General features: G+C 39.3%; 1 protein-coding gene across 1 annotated transcript in view; it reads right to left on the reverse strand.

The window, feature by feature from the left end:
- Positions 1 to 18,713, reverse strand: part of LOC144971654 (uncharacterized) — a 35,681-nt gene extending 16,968 nt beyond the window's left edge. The window contains exons 1-9 of the mRNA XM_078912728.1: positions 18,669 to 18,713; positions 17,184 to 17,321; positions 16,468 to 16,586; positions 14,325 to 14,557; positions 13,345 to 13,490; positions 6,837 to 7,013; positions 4,985 to 5,143; positions 3,640 to 3,779; positions 2,547 to 2,617 (exon numbers count right to left, since the gene is read on the reverse strand). Of these exons, the coding sequence (XP_078768854.1) occupies positions 2,547 to 2,617; positions 3,640 to 3,779; positions 4,985 to 5,143; positions 6,837 to 7,013; positions 13,345 to 13,490; positions 14,325 to 14,557; positions 16,468 to 16,586; positions 17,184 to 17,321; positions 18,669 to 18,713 (1,228 nt within the window). The remainder of the gene's footprint in view (positions 1 to 2,546; positions 2,618 to 3,639; positions 3,780 to 4,984; positions 5,144 to 6,836; positions 7,014 to 13,344; positions 13,491 to 14,324; positions 14,558 to 16,467; positions 16,587 to 17,183; positions 17,322 to 18,668) is intronic.
- Positions 18,714 to 26,531: the final 7,818 nt, after the last annotated feature.

The raw sequence follows: 26,531 nt of genomic DNA on the forward strand, positions 1-26,531 counted from the left end.
AAAAGGTAAGACAAAGGGTACTCGTTCAAATAGGAAACAGATGCAGATTCAATGATCTTAGTTTGCGAGTGTACCTAAAAGTCACACAAGTATCGCATCCTATCAAGAGAAATACACTCAAATGTTTACAAACTTCAAAAGAAATTCTATAACAGTCCACAAAAAACTAGATGATTTATAATTTAAAAAAAAAACATCATCTCCCAAAATGAATATTATACATTTGACCATAAATGTATATGTCTCCCTCTCAGTCAAGGACTCCGCCAGGGGCCAGGGCAAAAGCAAATAATCTCATTCCAAAACAAAGGCAGATTGCAAACCGGAACAAGGAAATATAGGGGAATAGATGACACGGCAACAGTGACCTCCCTACCACCAAGTGATGCCAAAAGTTCACCATCCAGTCGATGGATTTCACATTTCATCAATATACCATTTGTGACCCACCCTCTGAAAAAGAGTATTATGTCGGGATGATTTGAAGTCGATTTCCCAGAAACCATCAATTTGAGAAATTGAGGAATTAGGTAGCAGCCATCGGTGTAACTTAACCCTCTTCATACCAATTATATGAAAATCGTCACATTCGTTACGATACAACCAAAATTTTTCTTATTCAAATTTTTCTTGTACATCATAAACTTTAAAGAAAATGAACAGTGTATTGTAGAGCATGTTTTGCTAAAGAAAATATTGATATATGGCAAGAACTTATTGCTATTGTGATTGAGTGTTAAAAATAGATTTTTGTGTTAGTTGGGTGTGAAGTTTTGGGGAAAATCCTGAAAATTGCTGGTAAGGAAAGAGTTAAAGGTCTGAACAAGTTTGTATGAAACGATGCTATATCTAACAAGAAAGGAAAATACAAAAAAAAAAAAAAAAACATCACCGCAAGTTAGACTACTTCGACTGGAGATCGAACCTCAGACCTTCTGATTACTGGTAAGACGTGCTACCATTACACCATACAGTACGAGGACCAAGACATTTGAGTAGCTCCATTTTTTTGTCTTGTATTTTCCCTTCTTCTTTCCGTTGTCTGACACCGTGTCATGCACACTTGTTCAGAAACTACCAGCACACATCAGACTCACTAGAGAACACGCCTATTGAATGACGATCCTCACATCAAGATCAAAAGCCTACCTTAATTAATTCCTTCCACCCGATGTGCATTTATTTGCAGGTCTGATTATCCAATTCCTTATGGGCTCATTGTTGTAATGGAATTTCTCCAAAAAAAATGACGAAAAACATTGTCCATTACAACATCAAATTAAGATATTAAGGAGCAGGCACCGGTATCAGATAAAAATCTGAACAAGTGTTTATAAAAGGTGCAAGAAAAAGCTTACAAAGACAAATACAAGATAAAAACCATCCCCCCAAAAAACCAGTCTACCGGGACTGGGGATTTCATCAAAAGAAACAAATGCCCTGAAGGTAATTTACGTTTAATTGGTTCATAACCTACAAAGAAGCAGATTTCTCCCTTATTGCTGGTTTATTCCATTTGAAGACATATGTGATCATCAGTCTTAAAATGGAATTATTATGGGACGGATGGGGCCCGACGTGCACTTATATGCAGGTCTGATAATCCAATTCCTTATGGGCTCAATGTTGTGATTAAAATCTCCCAAAAAATGACGCAAAATATTGTCCATTACAATAATGTTAAACTAGGCCCATAATTGGGCCCAAGATGTCAGACCTGCACATACGTACACGTTTTTTTCAAAACCAAAGTGGCAAAGTTATACTATTTGAAGGCATTATGTGTGACTCTCATCGTCTCAAAACGGTATTGTTATGGGATGGATTGGACTCTAAAATCAATTTAGAAATAACAAGATGAGGATAAGAACCTTCGAGTTTGTGCTATGAAAAAAATAAGATAAAATAATAAATTTAGCTTTTATATAGCGCAATATCCACTAAATGTGCTCAAAGCGCTTTACAAGGGGTCTCTGCTCAACAGCAACATTTAACATGTAGGACGGGACATAACGCCTATTAGGCGATATTATTACAATTTTTCAGACAAATACAACGCTGTTACAAGCCAGGTACTCGTTTTACACATGAGTACGTTGAGAGAATGTGAGTAAAGAGTCTTTTCCAAGGAGTCAACTATGCGCTGAGCGCGAGGCTCGAACCCAGGACCTTCCGGACCTTCGTCAGCACAACAATACACAAATAAACGTGGAAAACAAATAAAATATAATGAAAAATAACTTGTATCGTCTGTACTCAATGGTGGTTGCAGTATGAATGAAATGTTAGCGTGGGTAGAGGATAGGGTGCCCCAGGGGGGTGATCTAATTGATAAGCAAAGGTCAGCGTCAGGGAACAGAACTTTCCAGACTATAATGGAAGATAAAAGACATAAGTCAGGTTAATACAGTTTAGTGAGAACAGCTCACAAACACGGATGGCAAAAACAATAACAAAGGCCTGAGTGACGTCATCTTCGAACTGTCTATATTTTTGTCACTTACAATTTTTTTGTTGCTAACCATGACAATGATACACAAACTTACTTCTACTGAAAAATGCATTTTCCTTGGCTTCCCTCAGCGCAGACAACATGGTATTGACTTGGTCTCCGATTCTACAAGAAAATAGAAGAAGGAAAATAAAATCGCTTATTTATGAATATTTATACAACTTTTTGTCTCAACTTCTAGGCGCATTTAAAAATAAAAAGTAGATGACATTTAGATACAAACAATCTGCTGGAATAACGAGTATTTAGATTTTTTGCCAGCAAAGATGTCTTTAAAAGATTGATCGATTGACCCTCATCTTGGCAAAAATTCTCAAACCTGGGAATTGCACATACTCAAACATACACACACACACATACACACATACACACATAAACACATACGCATACACACATACACACATACACACACATACACACAAACACACACACATACACACATACATATACACAAATACACATACATACACACATACATACATACATACATACATACACACATACACACATACACATACACATAAACACACAAATACACCAACACATACACACATACACACATACATACACACACACACACACACACACACACAATAGACGTGGTATGGATAGTTACACGACAGTGTTGGCGGCCACTTTGGAAATGGCTGACTTGGGATCGTCGTTGAAGTCATCTATGTGTTACACACATACACACATACACACATACACACATACACACATACACACATACATACACACATACACATACACAAATACATACACACATACACACACATACACACATATACACACACATACACACACATACACACACATACACACATATACACACACATACACACACACATACACAAATACATACACACATACACACACATACACACACACACACACACACAATAGACGTGGATAGTTACACGACAATGTTGGCGACCAATTTGGAAATGGCTGACTTGGGATCGTCGTTGAAGTCATCTATGTGACACTTACACATACACACACATACACACATACACACACATACACACATATACACACACACATACACACATACACATACACAAATACATACACACATACACACACATACACACACACACAATAGAGGTGGTATAGATAGTTACACGACAGTGTTGGCGGCCACTTTGGAAATGGCTGACTTGGGATCGTCGTTGAAGTCGTCTATGTGATCCACGATGTCAGAGACGGAGTTGAAGACTTGCTTGACGCCGAATGAAATGTCTGTCGTGGTGTGGAGAAGCGTCTGGAAAAAGCAAACAACGGAGTAATCAATTCAAAGAATCTAACATATTGATTTTTCAGTCAGAAAAATGAAGCTGGGAAGATGCTGAACATTGATGGCAGAGGGCAATATCCGTTAAGGCTTTAGCTAGGTATTCAATCAAACCTTCTGAGTTATAATGACCAGATGTGTAACCTATAGCCTTAAAACGGTTTTTACCCTGGGATACATTTCATGTTTTGAGAAAGATATATTTTTTGAAGTGACAACAACTAGTATTTTATCAGTTAACTGTTGTACTCTGGAAAAACATGTATTAATTAAATGGACAGAAAATCCGTCCTTCAAATATACATCGATCTAAATGGCTCTCATTTTAGCAAACTCTCCCAAACCCCGGACATTATGAAGTCTTTACTAAAGCCCAGGTTTTAGAATTTTTGCAAAGATGAGGGTCATTTAAATCGATCGATATTTGAAATTAGAGTTGTCTGGCCAAATGTTTAAAAACCTGTCTTTCCAGAGTACGGCCGTCAACTGGTTAGGTGTCTGATACACCGCCAAAATATACATGTATTTTGGTGACAAATGTGAGATTACAGTTCTTGCCATCTTCAGAACTGGTTAGGTGTCTGATACACCGCCAAAATATACATGTATTTTGGTGACAAATGTGAGATTACAGTTCTTGCCATCTTCAGAACTGGTTAGGTGTCTGATACACCGCCAAAATATACATGTATTTTAGTGACAAATGTGAGATTACAGTTCTTGCCATCTTGAGAAACTATATCAATGGTTTTCAATACAAAATATTAACATAATGTAAATTTCATATTTCTCCTTATGAATTCAATTTTACCAAGATTCATTATTTATTTTTACCATTAGATAAATTCAAAAATATCGATAAAATACATACGCCAAAATCCAAAATGAAAAGCAAGCAAACAAACCAAAAAATAAAAATACCTTTCCCCCCCCCCCCCCCAAGAAAATCAAACAGACAAACAAAACAAAACCCCAACGAACGTTCTCACAGCCGCCCCCCCCTCCCACACACACACACACACACACACACACACATACTCTCTCTCTCACTTACTCTCTATCTCTCTCTTACACAAACACACACACACACACAAACGTACACCAACACAGACACATACACACACACAGACACACACACAGACACACACATACACACATTGACAATGATTCCTTACCAGATAAAAGCCCATGACGTCATTCTTGATATCATTGTACAGGTTGATGACCTTGTTTGCAAGTCTCCACAGAGGCCCCACGAATGCCGGCATTTCCTCCGTGTCCAACTCTCCCAGGGTCTGTAACCCCGACACAGCTGTGTCACCGATATGAAGGACCTGGACCATGTATAGTTTCAAATATATGTAACCATTTCTTTACCAACCACAGGAAAATTGTTCACTTTGGACAACATAACTGATTCCTGTTGACATCAGACATCTTGTTTGATGGGTTATCTATATTCCTTAATGGAATGCCTGGGCGACGGTATCTTCTAATTGAGCTTTATATAGCGCAATATACACTAAACGTGCTCAAAGCGCTTTACAAGGGGTCCCTGGTCAACAGCAACATTTAACATGAAGGACGGGACATGACGCCTGTTAGGCGATATTACAATTTTTCGGACAAAGACAACGCTGTTAGCGGCCAGGTACTCATTTTACACCCGAGTACGGTAAGAAAATGTGAGTAAAGAGTCTTTTCCAAGGACTCAACTATGCGCCAAGCGAGAGGCTCGAACCCAGGACCCTCAGATCCGAAAGCGAGTGTCATACCACTAGACCACATAGCCGCACATTGTCATATTTAGAATGTACTTATTGCTTTTCTGTTTGAATAAGTACATCCATTATGTTTTGTGTGGATATGAAGCTTTCTGGGGAAAAAATAGAATTCTGAAAATGGCAAGTGAGGAGAGGGTTAACCATGTATTATGGCCTAAGGGAGGTAATCAATATATTCCCTGCTCCACGACTTATATATCAGAGTGCTCTCAAATCTACGGTCACGTGCTTAATGTATGCATCTTGACCTACTTTGTTTGCCTCTAGAGTTAGTTCGAGTCTCGTGTTTGAGTTCGGACATGTCTATCACACGCTTAGAAACAAAGAATTTGCTGGAACCCTCAGGAAGAAGATCAAAGGAAGGCACGAGGAACATAGGAGTAGATAATTAAAGAAGCTTGATATACAGAGACGTGGTTAAGACTGAATTATAATTAAAAAGTTAGCTCAGGATAGAGAAGGATGGAAACTGTTTGTCTGTGGCCTATACCCTGACCCAGGGTGAAAAAGGCAATGATGATGATGATGTCTATTACCGGAAATGAAAGTGACTCTCTCTCTCTCTCTCTCTCTCTCTCTCTATATATATATATATATATATATATATATATATATATATATATATATATATATATATAATATATATATAGATAGATAGATATAGATATAGATATATAAACTATTTATATATTTTTAAAAAGTAGTACTTCAAAGCCATTAGGTCAATAGATCCTGAGTTTATCTCGGTATCTATAGTGTGAACCGGACAATATCAATTCCTTGCTACCCTTTGGATAGGACGTTAGTCTATCGCAAAATACTTTCGTTGGATGTAACAGACTCAATCACAGGGGATCAGAAAAATACCTCAACTTCACCCGAAATCATTCTCGGTCCCTTTGCATGTAAAGCGAGTGTTCTACCAAATGAGCTATCAGGACCCCCATTGAAAATTAAATCAAAACAAATTCTCCCAAGAATGAAAAGATACAAAAGTCATGCTTTATTTTATCAGGCAACGGACAATACGAAAGTCATGCTTTACTTTATCTGGCAATGAAAAATACGAAAGTCATCCTTTACCTTATCCGGCAATGAAAAAATACGAACGTCATGCTTTACCTTATCCGGCAATGAAAAAAAATACGAAAATCATGCTTTACCTTATCCGGCAATGGAAAAATTACGAAAGTCATGATTTACCTTATCAGGCAATGGAAAAATTACGAAAGTGGTGCTTTACCTTATCAGGCAATTCCAAAAGGGCGTCCGAGTATGCCTTGATGGTCACTCCGACGGTTGTACCAGAGTCGATAATCGTCCTGAACCGTGTCAGAGATTGGACGATGGAGTCGGTGATATTTTCCTTCAGACTGTCGTACAGGTTGGTCAGACGAGGAAGTTCCCTCGAGTCGTACTCCTGTGGAAATGATGAAAAAAAAATTGAACTTTTATATAGCGCAATAAGATGTGCTCAAAGCGCTTTACAAGGGGTCCCTGGTCAACAGCAACATTTAACATGTAGGACGGGACATGACGCCTGTCAGGCGATATTACAATTTTTCGGACAAAGACAACGCTGTTAACGGCTAGGTACTCATTTTACACCTGAGTACGGTGAGAGAATGTGAGTAAAGAGCCTTTTCCAAGGACTCAACTATGCGCCGAGCGAGGCTCGAACCCAGGACCTTCCGATCCGAAAGCGAGTGTCATACCACTAGACCACATAGCCGCATGAAATGGTCGAATGGATAAAGATATATAATATATTCATTTCATGTTATAAAAAAGTTACCTCATTTTGGCAAAAACTCTCTAACCTGGGACTTCGTATAGTCTCTAATAAAGTCTTAGACTTGAGAGTTTTTGACAAGTGATTTTGTAATAGCAATCCTTCAGATCCATTGGACTCATGGAGCCGGGCAATAGCAATTGTTTGCTATCCTTTAGATAGGACTCTTGTCTATCTCAAAGTTCTTTCCGCCAAAGTTAACAGACTCAGCTACCCATTCATTGCTGGTTGGACAAGGAGAGAGGGGTGGTGAAGTCCCAGGTTTTATAATTTTTGCCAAGATGAGGGTCATTTAAATCGATCGATATTTGAATGACGAGTTTTCTGGCCAAATTTTTGAATATGGCTTTTTGCAGAGTACGGCCGTATAGACAAAGCTGTCGCCAATATTGCGTTTAAGACCGCTGGAACAAATGGATTCAATAGTCTGATGTTACGTCGCCCAGCAACGGCGACCTCTCTCTCTCTCTCTCTCTCTCTCTCTCTCTCTCTCTCTCTCTCTCTCACTCTCTCTCTCTCTCTGATCATTGTTATTGTTTTTTTAGCGCCAGATGGATGACTAGTTATCATACGATTTTATCGATCATATGGTTGATGTTTAAGTTTACACATAGTTTTCTGTGTTGATTCTATGATCAAGCGGAAGTAAAAACCTGTGTGGATCGTTATGATACCCAATCACTGTCATTGTTTATATTACGACGACTGTCCGAGAGGCGTGGTTATCTAAATGTCTATTCTTAATTGGATTCAATAGTCTGATGTCACGTCGCCCAGCAACGACGGCCATCGTGTTTCTAAACAAAGGAAACCTGTACTTTTTATTCTTCATGCTGGCTAGAACTTTTCATATGTCTTGTGATCAGATTGTATAAAAGTCAAAATATGATCAGATTTATAATGGGTTTTTTCTCCTCTGGATACGCTTTTATGCTCGTCTGAGAAATATTTCATAAGGGCGTCCGCCATTGTTCTGATAGTTTAGAGCTAGTTATTAAGTTACAATGCGTCATTACGAAGGAAGTGATGTTACGACTCTTGAAGCGTATCAACTACCTACTTTGAAGATAAACCGTACTATGATAAAGGAATTGCTGTTGGCAGTATTCATCAGTAGATTTTTGACCAATTAAAACATGGAATTAGTGATAGACCTTCACACGTGATCGGACAAACATAATTTGGTTGTTTATAAACAAATAAATCGACCTCTTCCCCCCCCCTCCCCCCCCCTCTCTCTCTCTCTCTCTCTCTCTCTCTCTCTCTCTCTCTCTCTCATCATTGTTATTGTTTTTATACCGCCAGATCGGTGACTAGTTATCACACGATTTTCTCGATCATCATGGTTAAAGTTTAAGTTTACACATAGTTTTCTGTGTTGGTTCTATAAATAGTATGTGCTTGGCTGAGAAGCTCATAACATTGCCATCCGGAAGTATAACGGACCAACACACAAACTCTGTGTAACCACAAACGTTTAAAGTCAGGTTAATACAGTTTAGTGAGAACAACTCACAAACGCGGATGGCAAAAACAATAACAAAGGCCTGAGTGACGTCATCTGCATACTATCTATAAATAGTATGTGCTTGGCTGAGAAGCTCATAACATTGCCATCCGGAAGTATAACGGACCAACACACACAACTGTGTGTACCCATGATCGTTTATAATCAGGTTAATACAGTTCAGTGAGCATTACTCATAAACGCGGATGGCAAAAAACAATAACAAAGACATGAGTGACCTCATCTTCGAACTATCTATTGATCAAGCAGTAGGACAGTGACTATTTTATTTAGACACAAACCATCGATAGTAAAACCTGTGGGGTTTGCTATGTCATCCAATCACTGCCATTGTTTACATTATGACGACTGTCAAAAGAGGCGTGGTTATCTAATTGTCTATTCTTACTTCTTGCTAGGCAGTTTATTTCGTTCATCATTCTCATCTCCATATAATCGTCTTTTGTCCTTAATATAATTTGATATCTGTGTCAGATTTTTCCTCAGGCTATCAGTGCAAATAGTCATGACAACTAACATAAGAGGATTCGTCGACTTAGCAATCAATTGATGATGATGATGATGATGATGATGATGATGATGATGATGATGATGATGATGATGATGATGATGATGATGATGATAATGATGATGATGATTAATTGCTAGATAGGAGTTTTACAAGAGGAAAAAGTATCAAAGGAATCGGGTATCTACGAATAGCATGTCTATATATGTATGTTTTTTAAAAAAAAGATCCAAAAATCTTCAATTCTCATCAATGCATTTTCTTCAATGGGAGCGATCTATAGATAGTATGCAGATGACGTCACTCAGCCCTTTGTTATTGTTTTTGCCATCCGCGTTTGTGAGTTGTTCTCACTAAACTGTTTTAACAAGACTATAAAAGTTCATGGTTACACATAGTTTGTGTGTTGGTCCGTTATATTTCCGGATGGCAATGTTGTGAACTCCTTGGCCAAGCGCATTCTATCTATATTCATGTTCTCGTCCAACCAAGTCATCAATCACATGATTTGTTGCTGTCCAAATATTGGATATTTAACAAATGTAAACACTCTGCTTTGTTTACAAAAGTGTTAAACCTACTCATGTGTCAAGCTGAACGAAATAATCAATTGAATTCAGTAGTCTGATGTCACGCCGCTCGGCAACGGCGGCCGTCTTGGTTCTAAACAAGGGAAATCATTACTTTTTATTCTTCATGCTGGCTAGAACTTTTCATATGTCTTATGAATGTGTAAAAGTCAAAAACATGATCAAATTTATGTTTTTTTCCCCTCTGGATACGCTTTTATGCTCGCCGGAGAAATATTTCATACGGCGTCCGCCATTGTTCGGATAGTTTAGAGCCAGTGTTACTAAGTTACCATGCGTCATTAGGAAGTAAGTGACGTTACGACTGTTGAAGACTATTGTGATTTTAGATATTTAAAAAACTGTGAACACTTTTCACTATGTGGGTCACTTGGAGCATATTTTGCAATGTGACCAATGACCTCAAGCACATGGAAATTAAATATAGATAGAATGCGCTTGGCCAAGGAGTTCACAACATTGCCATCCGGAAGTATAACGGACCAACGCACAAACTCTGTGTAACCAGGAACTTTTATACTCTGGTTAATACAGTTTAGTGAGAACAACTCACAAACGCGGATGGCAAAAACAATAACAAAGGCCTGAGTGACGTCATCTGCATACTATCTATAGATCATGCCATTGGTGATGATGATTCATTTCTAGATAGGAGTTTTGCAAGAGAAAAAATATCCAAGGAATCAGGTATCAACGAATAGCATATTTATGTTTAAAAAAAAACACCCTTCAGTTCTCATCAATGCATTTTCTTCAATTTAAAAAGTTGTTATCTAAACTCTACTATAACAAGTAAAGCTTATAACCGAATGTTTAACAACTTCAGTGTACCTGGAAATAAAAACGTTTTGAGAGGGCACGGCACATTTTACTTTATTGATAGATCATCAATAGGGAGGAAAAGTTGTGACGTCACACCTTTTACTTTTCTGGTTCCTAAATCCCTGGATGTGTGTATCTAACCAGTCCTTCGGAGTATTAATGATATGTAATATAAAGGTGGCATAACTATTTTAGTAGCAGGATGTATAGATAGTTCGAAGATGACGTACTCGGGTCTTTGTTATTGCTTTTTGCCATCCGCGTTTATGAGTAATTCTCACTTAACAGTATTAACCAGACTATAAACGTTCAAGGTTACACATAGTTTTGTGTGTTGGTCCGTTATACTTCCGGATGGCAACGTTGTGAACTTCTTAGCCAAGCGCATACTATCTATAGGCAGATTCGTCGGATTATGGGGCGTCAATAAGTGATCATTATTGACAACCAGCATCTATTTAGACTAGAAAATAAGATGCCATCACTCTGAAAACAGAAGATCAATTACACAAGACATGAATCCAGTCCTCCGGAAGAGTGGTTTTATACTTCCAATGAAATAGGAACCGTTTTTTTGACCTCACACTTTTCCTTCACTATAGATAGAATGCTCTTGGCCAAGGAATTCACAACATTGCCATCCGGAAGTATAACGGAACAACACACAAACTCTGTGTATCCATGAACTTTTAGAGTCGGGTTAATACAGTTTAGTGAGAACAACTCACAAACGCGGATGGCAAAAACAATAACAAAGGCCTGAGTGACGTCATCTGCATACTATCTATAGACACGGAGATAACCACGCCTCTCGGGCAATCGTCATAATGTAAACAATGGCAGTGATTGGTAGACACAGAAAATTACACAGATTTTACTATCGATGGTATGTGTTTAAGTAAAATATCCACTGTTCAACCGCTTGATCAATAGAACTAACACAGAAAACTATGTGTAAATTGAAACGCTTATTACCTGATCGAGAAAATCGTGTGATAACTAGTCACCCATTTGGTGGTATAAAAACAATAACAATGATCAGTTATTGGTCGATTTCATTCAAGTTTCTGTTTATAAACAAGCAACTATGTTTGTCCGAGCACGTGTGAGGGTGTGTCACAAATTCCATGTTTTGATTGGTCAAAAATCTACTGGTTAATTAGTGAATGCGTTTGTGTTCCTAAGTAGTATCCAACAAAGTGAACTCTATAGATAGAATGCGCTTGGCCAAGGAGTTCACAACATTGCCATTCGGAAGTATAACGGACCAACACACAAACTCTGTGTAACCATGAACTTTTATAGTCTGGTTAATACAGTTTAGTGAGAACAACTCACAAACGCGGATGGCAAAAACAATAACAAAGGCCTGAGTGACGTCATCTGCATACTACCTATTACCAGGACAGGACACGCGTAAAGATTATTTTCTTTTGGCTCGATGGCTTTTAGGAGTGAACAAAACTCACAAAATCAAACAATTCATCAAAACAACATACAACAAATAACCAGTTCATTTTTGACCAATCAAAACATGTAATGTGTGACACACCTTCGGACAAACATAGTTGGTTGTTTATAAACAATTACGTGAATGATATCAAAGAGTGTGTAGGGTAACGTAGTTACCAAGAGCTCTCACTTCTCTTAACCGCAATGCTATTGTCGCGTGCCAGGCGAGACAGCGAGATGGGTGTGCTCCGCGTGTATCAAGCGCGCTAGGCTTACTGATACAATGAAGAAAATACGAGTAGAAGACGGAAGATGCGTGGCTTCACCAAAAGCGGGAAGTGAGAGCTCTTGGTAACATAACAATCGTTACCTACACGCTCTTTGATGATATCGAACTCTCTCTCTCTCCCTCTCTGATCATTTATTAATGTTTTTTCCCCGCCAAATGGGAGACTTGTTATCACACGATTTTCAACGTTTAAATTTACATATAGTTTCTTTTTTGGTCAAGTGCTAGAACCGTAGATATTTTACTTAGACACATGCCATCGATAGTAAAACCTATGAAGTTCGCGATGTTCACCAATGCTGCCATTATGTACATTATGACGGCTGTCCGAGAGGCGTGGTTATCTATTTGTCTATAATGAGATACTAGTTACATTTGGAATGGTCTTTGTAATACTCTTCAACAGTCCTAACGTCACTTCCCTCGTAATGACGCATGGTAACTTAGCAACTATCTCTAAACTATGGGAACAATGGCGGACGCCCTTATGAAACATTTCTCCGGCGAGCATACAAGCGTATCCAGAGGAAAAAAAACACACATAAATTTCACAATGTTTTGACTTTTACACATTCTGATCACAAGACATATGAAAAGTTCTAGCCAGCTTGAAGAATAAAAAGTAATGATTTTCTTTGTTTAGGACCAAGATGGCCGCCGTTGCCGGGCGGCGTGACAGCAGACTATTGAATCCAATTATTCTGTGTCCACTCATCAAGGGACTGAATTTGGTAGAAATCGCATTCATTAAGCAATGAATTCCCTGGTACCTGTAGCATGTTGACGTCATATTCAGCCTTCCCTTTGAAGCACAGATGGAGGGACATGATGTCTACATTTGTGTTCAGGACTCCCAGGTTGACCCTAGCAAAGGCCTCGTCATAGATGTCCACTTCCATCTCGCTGTCCAGAAGACCTGGCGGGGAAATAATATTTGTTCTGAATGTAAAGCTACGAGTTCTTACGGTGAAATAGAACCGATAAAAGAAAATATAATTAAGTAGACACTTTATTTATCCCTATATGGGAATGAAGACAATAGCCGCATTATAAATAAATAAATTTTTATAAAATTTCCTTTATTCATCCCAAGGGGGAAATTTGTCTCGACTGTCTATTCCAAGGGCAGACTGGAATAACCCAAGAGTCAGCCGTAGTACAGCGCCACAAATTGAGCTAAGACGAGGTGACTTGCTCAAGGTCATATAGCGCAGCGGAGGATGTTGAACTAGGTACCTCCGGGTACGAAGCAAAGACCGTACCGCTGAGCCACGCTGCCCCCTCGTTGTACAGCGTAGTTGCAATAGGGTTCAGTCTCTTGTTCAACATAGGTTTAGCAGGTCATACTTATCACACGTATCTATCACATGATCATTCTCATTATACGTAAACATTGTGCCGCTATGCGATTTTTATATTTTGACAATCAATCAAAGCTCGCATAGCAGCACTGGATAATGAGAATGATCATGTGATAGATGCGTGATACGTGATACTGAAAAGTGAGTGGAGCAGGCACTTATGTTGATAATAACAAGAAATGAAATGAGTAGGAAAGTGTCAGAAGACAACAAAGAATGAAAACTTCGCGGCGGCGATGGGGGGCTCAAACCTGCGACCTTACTGGTACGACAACTACGCCTGGCCGGGGAGATCGTGACTCGACCTTATTAGCTATTCACGACCCTAAAAAAAGTCGTGATACGTGATCACGAGTGATGCGTATGAATGATCACACAGAAGGACCCACCTGCTTTGTAATCCAGCCTGTTCTTCAAAGCGACGCCAAAAGAAGCTCCGATGTCCTTGGATCCGACCAGCTTCGTCCAGTCCACGTTGGGGGAATGGACGGCAAATTCCAGTTGCTCTGTCCTGGTAGCTCGTCGCGTCCGGTGTTTGGGGCTGGGCCCTTGGACGATGTCCGAGTTGGTTTCTTTCTCGTTCTTATCGTTGTTGTCATTGTTGCCATCGTCATCGTCACCTCTGAGGTACAGGGTAAAGAAATTATTGGTTTTGGTCAGAAGTGGTAGGTGATATTTTAAAAGAAATCTTTAAAAAGATCCTAGATTTTGCTTTATTCTGTAAAGAGTCCGGGGGCTTTTACTGATATAAATAGATTGATGCTATTCTTGTGGTTAGTCATAGAGATAAAATGTTGCAAGAACTGTGTAAACGGACTATATAACATTAAAAAAGTAGTCCTGAAGAGTCATTTGGCCAATGGAGCCGGAGTTTATCCCGGTTTCTATAGCGTGAAACGGACAATAGAAATTGCTTACTATCCTTTGGATATGAAGCTAGTCTATCTCAAAGCACTTTCCGCCAAACCAAACAGAATTAGCTACCCATTCACTGCTCGGTGGAAAGGGGGGGGGTAGAAAAAAAATTCTCGACTGCAATCGGGACCTATTTTGTGTGAAAGGAGTGCTCTACAAACTGATCTATTGCCCCCCCCCCCCCCCCCCCCGCCTTTATAACATCAAAATTGTTGGATTATTTTATGATTGGATTGGAAATGATAATGATCCCTTGTGAAATTGTATTCGAGCAAACATCTTTTGCTTGCTCAAACAGATAAAACAAAATTTTCTTTTTTTTTATTATGCTAGAAATCTTTACGTATAGATAGTTCGAAGATGACGTCACTTAAGTCTTTGTTATTGTTTTTTGCCATCTGCGTTTATGAGTAATGCTCACTGAACTGTATTAACCTGACTATAAACGTTCATGGATACACACAGTTTTGTGTGTTGGTCCGTTATACTTCCGGATGGCAATGTTATGAGCTTCTTAGCCAAGCGCATACTATCTATATCCAACTTGCCATAAGTTTTAAATCCGAGACCGTATTCAATGACATTTTAACAAGTTGACGTCAAAAGTGGTCCGCAATTTGCCATTGGTTCCCAAAGTTTTGGTGACCACAAGTATCTGTATCCCAGCTTTCTGCCTATAGATAGCATGCGTTTGGCTAAGAAGCTCACAGCATTGCCATCCGGAAGTATAGCGGATCAATACACAAAACTATGTGTAAGCATGAACTTATATATTCTGGATAATACCGTTAAGTGAGAATAACTCATAAACATGGATGGCAAAAAAAAACCAATAACAAAGACCCGAGTGACGTCAACTTTATTCTATCTCCTCTTAAATATTTCTACCCGCCAGATCTATCGTAACCTACCATCATACATAACTGTAACCTAAAACGTTCAAATTTTGTTAGGCCATGTGCTCTTGTGGTATGGCACTCGCTTTCGGATCGGAAGGTCCAGGATTCGAGCCTCGCTCGGCGCATAGTTGAGTCCTTGGAAAAGACTCTTTACTCACATTCTCTCACCATACAGAGGTGTAAAATGGGTACCTAGTCGTCAACAGTGTTGTCTCTGCCGGAAAAAAATTGTAATATCGAGTAACAGGCGTCATGTCTCGTTCTACATGCTACGTGTTGCTGTTGGTCAGGGAAACTTTGTAAAGCGCTTTGAGCATTTTTAGTTGATATTGCGCTATATTGCGCCTGGAGCTGTTTTGTCAACGGAATTGGGCGCTATAGATAGTTCGAAGATGACGTCACTCAGGTCTTTGTTATTGTTTTTTGCCATCCGCGTTTATGAGCAATGCTCACTGAACTGTATTAACCCGACTATAAACGTTCATTGATACACACAGTTTTGTGTGTTGGTCCGTTATACTTCCGGATGGCAATGTTATGAGCTTCTTAGCCAAGCGCATACTATCTATACAAAATAACTTTATTATTATTATTATATAAAATCTCTATTCTATTTTTATTTTGTGAGAACTAATCACCCAATTATCGGTCTAAAAACAATACGTTGAGCAAGGTGACGTCAACATAATTCATTCTTGGAATGTGTTGATGTCCATACCTCAACATTTGGACTTTGTCTGGTGTGGCCATCACGTGACGGACATAGTGTCTGGCTGCCTCGTATCGGACTGTGTCGTGTTCGTCATGCGTGGCACTCATCCATAGCACGCTGGCAGACTGGAAAGGGGAGGGGAGGGGATGTTATAAGTCTGGTGATGATGATGATGATGATGATGATGATGATGATGATGATGATGATGATGATGATGAATAGTGTGATTGTGGTGGTGGTGGTGGTGGTGGTGATGTTGAATGTGGTGATGATGATGATGATGATGATGATGATAATGATGATAATGATGATGATGATGATGATGATGATGATGATGATGATGATGATGATGATGATGATGATGATGATGATGAATAGTGTGATTGTGCTGGTGGTGGGATTGTGGTGATAATGATGATGATGATGATGATGATGATGACGATGTAGCCTCGGACTGTGAGGTATTTGTTATACATAGAATTCATCCACAGGACGCTGCTGGCAAACTGATGGGTGGTGAGGTGAAAGGGGGGAGGGGGAGGAAAGGGGGGGGGGGTTGCGGGTGGTAGTTATGGTGAAAAAACAAAAACCACACCCTCCCAAAGAAACAACACAGAAAAAATGATATCAAAACCAAAAACAATAACAAAAAAAACAAAAAAACAAAAACAAAAAAGGAACAAAAACAAACCACCCCAATATCTCAAGTCTTATCAACTCACATGTTCACTTTGGAATGCCCTCATGGCGTGGAGACCTGACCTTTTCACCCACTGGGAGTTGGTGTCGTTGACGTGAGACACAATGACGTCATAAGAACCCGGATGTCCGATGTTGCCCAAAGCCTCGAGATAGACAACCTGCAACAGAGTACATAATAGGGTTCAACAGTCGTGACGTCACTTCCCTCGTAATGACGCATAGTAACGTAGTAACTGGTTCTAAACTATCGGAACAATGGAGGATACCCGTATGAAATATTTCTCCGACGAGCATAAAACTGTATCCAGAGGAGAGAAACCATTATAAATCTGAACATATTTGGACTTTTATACATTCTGATCACAAGATATGTGAAAAAGTTCTAGTCAGCATGAAGAATAAAAAGTGCCGATTTCTTTGGAACCAAGCTCCTGGTTGCTGGGCGACGTGACATCAGACTTTTGAATCCTATAACCAGATTGCTGCTGTAATCAGGAAAAACTCATATTTGAAAATTTGGCCAGAAAACTCGTCCTTCAAATATCGATCGATTTAAATGACCCTCATCTTGGAAAAAAACACTCTCAAACCTGGGACTTCGTGATACTTTAACCATTATTTTCTGCATCATAATAATCTTTGAAGATAAATCTTTGTAATAACTGTTACAGTCATTGCGGCTATATGGTCTTGTGGTATGACACTCGCTTTTGGATCGGAAGGTCCTGGGTTTAAGCCTACTCGGCGCATAGTCGAGTCATTAGAAAAGGCTCTTTACTCACATTCTCTTACTGTAATCAGATGTAAAACGAGCACCTGGCCGTTAACAACGTTGTCTATGTCGAATAGAAATTGTAATATTATTATCATCTAATAGGCTTCATGTCTCGTTCTACATGTTACGTGTTGCTGTTGGTCAGAGACCCCTTGTAAAGCGCTTAGAGCAAGTTAAGTGGATATTGCGCTATGGTTTTTTTTAAAAAAAGCTTAACCTCATTATCGAAGGACAAATAGACCAAAAGTACAAACGTTCTATGTGTCACCGGGTCTTATTTCCTCATTTTACAAATATCATTCTAAAGCCAATATGGACAGAACGAAAATGACGTCACTCAGGTCTTTGTTATTGTTTTTTGCACTGTTGTGAGCTTCTTAGCCAAGCGCATACTATCTATAGATAGAACGAAGATGACGTCACTCAAGCCTTTGTTATTGTATTTTGCCATCCGCTTTTGTGAGTTATTCTCACTAAACTGTATTACCCCGACTATAAAAGTTCATGATTACACATTGTTAAACTTCCGGATGGCAATGTTATGAGCTTCTTAGCCAAGCGCATACTATCTATAGGTTATGTAACCAAACTACCATCTGGGGACAAACAAAGCTCATGTTTTAACTTAAACGTTTTAGATACCAGTTCTATTTTCCTATTCACGTGACAAATACTATTTTAAGACTTGTTGTATTCCATTCTACAACTAAACCACCAACTTGGGTCAAACATTGCCCATCATTGTGGCTACAAGTTCAAGGTCAAAAGCTTTCATCTACAAAAGTCACGTTGCCCAGTTCTGCAGATAATATTTACAAAATTTTGGAGGGACGAAGTCGATTTCATTCAGCCCAGATATTTTGGTGAGTGGTTCTCAATAGATAGAATGCGCTTGGCCAAGGAGTTCACAACATTGCCATCCGGAAGTATAACGGACCAACACACAAAACTGTGTGTATCCATGAACGTTTATAGTCTGGTTAATACAGTTTAGTGAGTACAACTCACAAACGCGGATGGCAAAAACAATAACAAAGGCCTAAGTGACGTCATCTGCATACTATCTATAGATTATTATATCAATCAGATAAAGATAGTATGAAGTTGACGTCACTCAGCTCTTTGTTATCATTTTTTTTTTTTGCCATTCGCGTTTATAAGTAATTCTCACTTAACTGTAATATCCAGACTATAGATAGTATGCGCTTGGCTAAGAAGCTCATAACATTGCCTTCCGAAAGTATAACGAATCAACACACAAAACTGTGTGTATCCATGAACGTTTATAGTCGGGTTAATACAGTTCAGTGAGCATTACTCATAAACGCGGATGGCAAAAAACAATAACAAAGTCCTGAGTGACGTCATCTTCGAACTATCTATAAACGTTCAAGACGACACATAGTTTTTTTTTTGTGTTGGTCCGTTATACTTCTGGATGGCAGTGTTGTGAGTATCTTAGCCAAGCATATACTATCTATAAACGTTTCAAGGTTACACAATAGTTTTGTGGGTCGGTACGTTATTTCCGGCTAGCGGATGCTGTGATGTTTTTACAAAACGTCTTGCATCATTAAAGTGAACCGGGGGTGGGGACGTGACGTGACCTGGTCAATGACAAAATGTCCAGTGACTGGTCAGCGGCGAACGAATGGTCATCTTACTGACCTGCCAGACCTGCCAACTTGTGCGGCTATGTGGTCTTGTGGTATGGCACTTGCTTTCGGATCGAAAGGTTCTGGGTTCGAGCCCCGCTCGGCGCATAGTTGAGTCCCAGGAGAAGGCTCTTTACTCGCATTCTCTCACCGAACTCAGGTGTAAAATGAGGACCCGGCCGTTAACAGCATTGCCTCTGTCCAAAAAAAATTTGTAACATCGCCTAACAGACGTCATGTCCCGTCCTAAATGTTGAATGTTACTGTTGGCCAGGGATCCCTTGTAAAGCGCTTTTTGCACATTTAGTGGATATTGCGCTATATAAAAGCTCATTTTTATAAAAAGCTCAATTTTACTGACGCAGACCTGCCGACTTGGAATTGGCAAAATTCGTAGTTTTCAGGGATTATAACACAGTAGTCATTATAGCTACCATTAAAAATAACCAATGGGAGCGATCTATATTCGTGTTTTCGTCCAACCAAGTCATCAATCACATGATTTGTTGCTGTCCAACGATTGGATATTTCTTAACAAATGTAAACTGGCCGCTTTGTTTACAATAGTTATAAACATACCTATGTGTCAAGCTGAATAAAATGACCAATCGTGATGTTAGATATTTAAAAATCTGTGAACACTTTTCACCAAGTAGGTCGCTTGCAGCACATTTTGCAATGTGACCAATGACCTCGAACACGTGGAAAGTTAATATAGATCATGCCCATTTGTGTTTAAATACAGTAAATTAAAAGCCTTAACCCACCCCTTGCCAACTACAGGAAAATCGTCACATTCGTTACGATACAACCAACGTTTTATCCAAATTTCTTTTGTATATCATAAAATTTAAAGAAAATGAACACAAGTCTTTTGCTAAAGAAACTATGTATATATGTATATTGTTTTGGTGATCTATTTATCCAGGAGTTCGCTGTAACAGACAAGAAAACTAGAATCGAGTATAATTTACCTTCAACGTGTCTTCATTTCGGGCTTCTTCGTCACTCTGGGTAGATCGACGTGCCCTGTACTTGTGGGGATCTACAGGAATAAACAACAGGAGATAAACCAATCAGTGTGGGTGGACGGGACGGGGCGTAGCCATCGTTAAATCATGATATAGCCTGACACTAGAACCGTAGCCAACGTTAACTTATAGCCTGACACTAGAACCGTAGCCATCGTTAACTCATAACATAGCCTGACACTAGAACCGTAGCCATCGTTAACTTATAGCCTGACACTAGAACCGGAGCCACCGTTAACTTATAGGCTGACACTAGAACCGGAGCCACCGTTAACTTATAGCCTGACACTAGAACCGTGGCCATCGTTAACTTATAGCCTGACACTAGAACCGGAGCCACCGTTAACTTATAGCCTGACACTAGAACCGGAGCCATCGTTAACTTATAGCCTGACACTAGAACCGTAGTCATCGTTAACTCATAACATAGCCTGACACTAGAACCGGAGTCACCGTTAACTTATAGCCTGACACTAGAACCGGAGCCATCGTTAACTTATAGCCTGACACTAGAACCGGAGCCATTGTTAACTTATAGCCTGACACTAGAACCGTAGCCATCGTTAACTTATAGCCTGACACTAGAACCGTAGTCATCGTTAACTCATAACATAGCCTGACACTAGAACCGTAGTCATCGTTAACTCATAACATAGCCTGACATTAGAACCGGAGCCACCGTTAACTTATAGCCTGACACTAGAACCGTAGCCTTAGGACAGATCTCCTCTTACTTCCTGGTCGTTCGTCGATCGTTAAAGGTTAGGAGTATAATCGTTAACTTGCTAATGTCAATAGATAGTATACGCTTGGCTAAGAAACTCACAACATTGCCATCCGGAAATGTAACGGACCAACACACAAAGCTCTGTGGTCTAGCGGTATGACATTCGCTTTCGGATCGGAAGGTCCTGGGTTCGAGCCTCGCTTGGCGCATAGTTGAGTCCTTGTAAACGGCTCTTTACTCATATTCTCTCACCGTACTCAGGTGTAAAATGAGTACCTGGCCGTTAACAACGTTGTCTCTGTCCGAAAAAAATTTGTAATATCGCCTAACAGGTGTCATGTCCCGTCCTAAATGTTAAATGTTGCCTCCAGGGAATCCTTGTAAAGCGCTTTGAGCACGTTTAGTGGATATTGCTCTATATAAAAGCTCAATTTCAATGCTTATAGATAGTATGCAGATGACGTCACTCAGGTCTTTGTTATTGCTTTTTGCCATCCGCGTTTATGAGTAATGCTCACTAAACTGTATGAACCCGACTATAAACGTTCATGGATACACACAGTTTTGTGTGATGGTCCGTGAAACTTCCGGATGGCAATGTTATGAACTTCTTAGCCAAGCGCATACTATTATATAGTCTGGTTAATATAATTTAGTGAGATTTATTCATAAACATGGCTGGCAAAAAAAAAAAAAAACAATAACAAAGACCTGAGTGACGTCAACTTCCTGACTATTTCTTCTTCTCTATTTGAGTCCAGTCTCCACGTCTACGACCGTGACAAGCAAGCCATCTTGGACTCTACGTGTACCTTGGACACAGACTCCGTTCAGAAAGACATCGTTAACACTGTGTTGTTGGGGGACCAGCCAGATTTGGACCTCGTGTATCGATACCTGCTACACGCTGCTGCCATGGAAAACCCTTCCACGGTAATGTGTGTTCTCGAATGTGTGCGGAGTTAGATAGTATGCGCTTGGCTAACAAGCTCACAACATTACAATCCGGAAGGATATACGGACCAAAACAAAACGATGTGTTACCTTGAACGTTTATGGATAGTATGCGCTTGGCTTAGAAGCTCATAACATTGACATCCGGAAGTATAACGGACCAACACACAAAACTGTGTGTATCCATGAACGTTTATAGTCGGATTAATACAGTTCAGTGAGCATTACTCATCAACGCGGATGGCAAAAAACAATAACAAAGGCCCGAGTGACGTCATCTTCGAACTATCAAATGATAAGAATGCGCTTGGCCAAGGAGCTCACAACATTGCCATCCGGAAGTATAACGGACCAACACACAAACTCTGTGTAACCATGAACTTTTATAGTCTGGTTGACACAGTTTAGTGAGAACAACTCACAAACGCGGATGGCAAAAACAATAACAAAGGCCTGAGTGATGTCATCTTCGAACTATCTATAGTCTGGTTAATCGTGGCCTGCGTAAAGTTTTGGCCTGGCACTGACCAAAAAATGACTTCAAAATGCCAGTCTTTGGCCACAAAAGAAAACAAATCGTGAGTTGTATTCAATAGTTCAACCAATGGGACCACTTGTTTCCATGAGCTCTACTAACGGCAACTCACTAGCTAGGCGGTGCAAAAACCAAATAATGATGTCAAAATGCCAGTCTTTTTGGGTTTCAGTGCCAGGCTATAACTTAACTATGACAACGTTCAGATAGTATGGGCTTGGCTAACAAGCTCACAACATTGCCACCCGGAAGTATAACGGACCAAAGCAAAACTACGTGTAACCTTGAACGTTTATAGTCTGGTTAATACAGTTTAGTGAGAATTACGCATAAACGTGGATGGCAAACAATAATAACAAAGACCTGAGTGACGTCAACTTCGATCTATCTATATGGTCTTGTAATGTGACACTCGCCTTAGAATGGCAAGGTCCAGGGTTTGAATCCTGCTCTAAGCGTTCCATAGTTGATTCCTTGGATAAAACTCTTTACTCACATTATATCACAGTACTCGGGTGTAAAATGGGTATCTGGCCGTGAACAGTGATGTCATTGTCGGAGAAAAAAAAACTTGCAATATCGCCTAACATGACAGGCGCCATGTCTCGTCCTACATGTTAAGAGCTGCTGTTGGCTGGGTATCCCTTATAAAGCGCTTTGAGCACGTTAAGTGTATATTGTGCTATACAAATGATCGGGATTTATTAAATCAATTAAGCATGGTGCGTAAAGATCGTATGCAGACTCCATAGTTTTGATCCATCGATCATGAAAATCGGGACTTCAGAGGTTTGATCCACCGATCATGAAAATCAGGACTTCAGAGGTTTGATCCACCGATCATGAAAATCGGGACTTCAGAGGTTTGATCCACCGATCATGAAAATCGGGACTTCAGAGATTTGATTCCCCCGGCCATGAAAATCGGGACTTCAGAGGTTTGATCCACCGATCATGAAAATCGGGACTTCAGAGGTTTGATCCACCGATCATGAAAATCGGGACTTCAGAGTTTGGATCCACCGATCATGAAAATCGGGACTTCAGAGGTTTGATCCACCGATCATGAAAATCGGGACTTCAGAGGTTTGATCCACCGATCATGAAAATCGGGACTTCAGAGGTTTGATCCACCGACCATCGGACATAAGGAAAGAAAAGTATTATGGAATATCAATACAATTTCTTGCTTTACAATCAAACTCAAAGTTCTTATTGCTTATATTGCTAAGCGCTTAGAGTCTGGTGTCTCGGAGTTATAGCGCTATAAAAGTTTTCAGCATTATTATTATTATTATTATTATTATTATTATTATTATTATTATTATTATTATTATTATTATTATTATTATTATTATTATTATTATTATTATTATTATTATTATTATTATTATTATTATTATTATTTATATTTATAATTCTTAATTCACGTTTTCAAGTCCAGTTCATTCTAACATAACACCGTTTTGAAACCATGGAGCTCATTTCTGTCTCTTTCCCTCCCAATTGAACCTGAGCTTGACCTTTTATATAGAGCAATATCCACTAAACGAGCTCAAAGCTTTACAAAGGATCCCTGAGCAGCTGCAACACGAAACTTGTAGAACAAGACATGATGCTTTTAGGCGATATTACAATAATTTTTTTTCTGACAAAGACAACGCTGTTGAAGGCCGGGTGCTCATTTTACACATGAGTACGATGAGAGGAGAGAATGTCAGTAAATAGCCTTTTCCAAGGACTCAACTATGCGCCGCTCAGAGCGCGGTTCGAACCCAGGACCCTCCTATCCGAAAGCGAGTGTCATACCACAAGACCACATCGCTGTCCATTGCCCTCCTGTCTGTTCCCCCCTGGACTTACTTTCTTCCTCTTCCTGTTGGATGTCCTATCTATTATCTAGAATTTGTAAAATTTTTCTGACGTTTGTCTGGGGCAATTCAAGCAGTGATTTGAATATTATGATTGATACGACATACAACAGGTCCCGTTCTTGTGCGTGTTAAACGTAATGGGTGCATAGCAAAGGGGAGGATAATGGTGGTAAATACAGCCAGACGATATAAATCATTTTACAAGGGGCATTGCAGCGTATTGTTGTAATCGATTCTGCATGATTTTTTATATTTCCTATAAATGCTTGAGGTGGTTCGAATAACCCAGCTGGAAGAGCACGTACTCCAAATGCAAATTATAATCTGAGGTGAAATTAGTTCAGTGTTATAATGCTAGTAATGATGATTTCAAACGTGTAGCAATGTGCCTCGGTAGTCCAAAGGATTCTTGGGGCAAAAGATATAGATAGTATGCGCTTGGCTAAGAAGCTCATAACATTGCCATCCGGAAGTATAACGGACCAACATACAAAACTGTGTGTATCCATGAACGTCTATAGTCAGGTTAATACAGTTCAGTGAGCATTACTCATAAACGCGGATGGCAAAAAACAATAACAAAGACCTGAGTGACGTCATCTTCGAACTATCTATACAATGCAAACGAAAAGATAGAAGAAAACACCATACATAGACTATGAATATAATTGGATTCAATAGTCTGATGTCACGCCGCCCGGCAACGGCGGCCATCTTGGTTCTAAACAAAGAAAATCATTACTTTTTATTCTTCATGCTGGCTAGAACTTTTCATATGCCTTGTGATCAGAATGTGTAAATGTCAAAACATGATCAAATTTATGGGTATTTTTTCCTCTGGATACGCTTTTATGCTCGCCGGAGAAATATTTCATAAGGGCACCTGCCATTGTTCCGATAGTTTAGAGCCAGTGTTACTTCGTTACCATGCGTCATTAGGAAGGAAGTGACGTTACGACTGTTGAAGAGTATTCAGATAATCCTAGAGTTGAGTTAATTTAATTCTAATATTGTTTTTGTTTTTTTCGCCGACAGCACGTTGTGAATGGTTTGGAATCACTGGTTTTCGAGCCTGAGAAGCATCCACAAGTGACGTCATCGGAGCGCATCAACGACAGAGCAACGCTGGCTATTGGAGGCGTGGCCAGAACTCTCCTGGGAAAAGGTTCGACGGACAAGGCGGTGGACATTGCAACAAAGCTACAGAATATGCTTGGAGTTCACGGTAATAATAATAATAATGATAGTAATAATAATAATAATAATAATAATAATAATAATAATAATAATAATAATAATAATAATAATATAATGATGATGATGACAATAATAATAATAATAATAATAATAATAATAATAATAATAATAATAATAATATTATTATTATTATTATTATTATTATTATTATTATTATTATTATTATTATTATTATTATTATAAATATATATTATATATATATATATATATATATATATATATATACCCGAAGTCCCAGGTTTAAGAGTTTCTGCCAAGATAAAAGTCATTTAAATCGATCGATATATGAAGGAAGAGTTTTCTGACCCAATTTTTAAATTTGCGTTCTTCCATAGTACTCGTATGTCACTATTGTTCTGTAATGTAACCCAACAATATTTGTCGTTTTTACGTTTTTCATTTCCCGTTCCTTAAAGCTTATTCTATACTGGTGGTGGTGGCGGATATTGTGGGGGGGGGGGGGGGGGGGGGGGGGGTAGTGTTTTCTTTTCTTGGTATATTTGCACTGGCGATAGTTCGGGGGTTTGTGCTTGTTTCGTTGGTTTTCCGACCCAGGCGTA

Source organism: Berghia stephanieae, chromosome 4 (assembly GCF_034508935.2).
Source record: "Berghia stephanieae isolate SIO BIC M18660-M18661 chromosome 4, UCSD_Bste_1.3, whole genome shotgun sequence".
Classification (NCBI taxonomy): domain Eukaryota; kingdom Metazoa; phylum Mollusca; class Gastropoda; order Nudibranchia; family Aeolidiidae; genus Berghia; species Berghia stephanieae.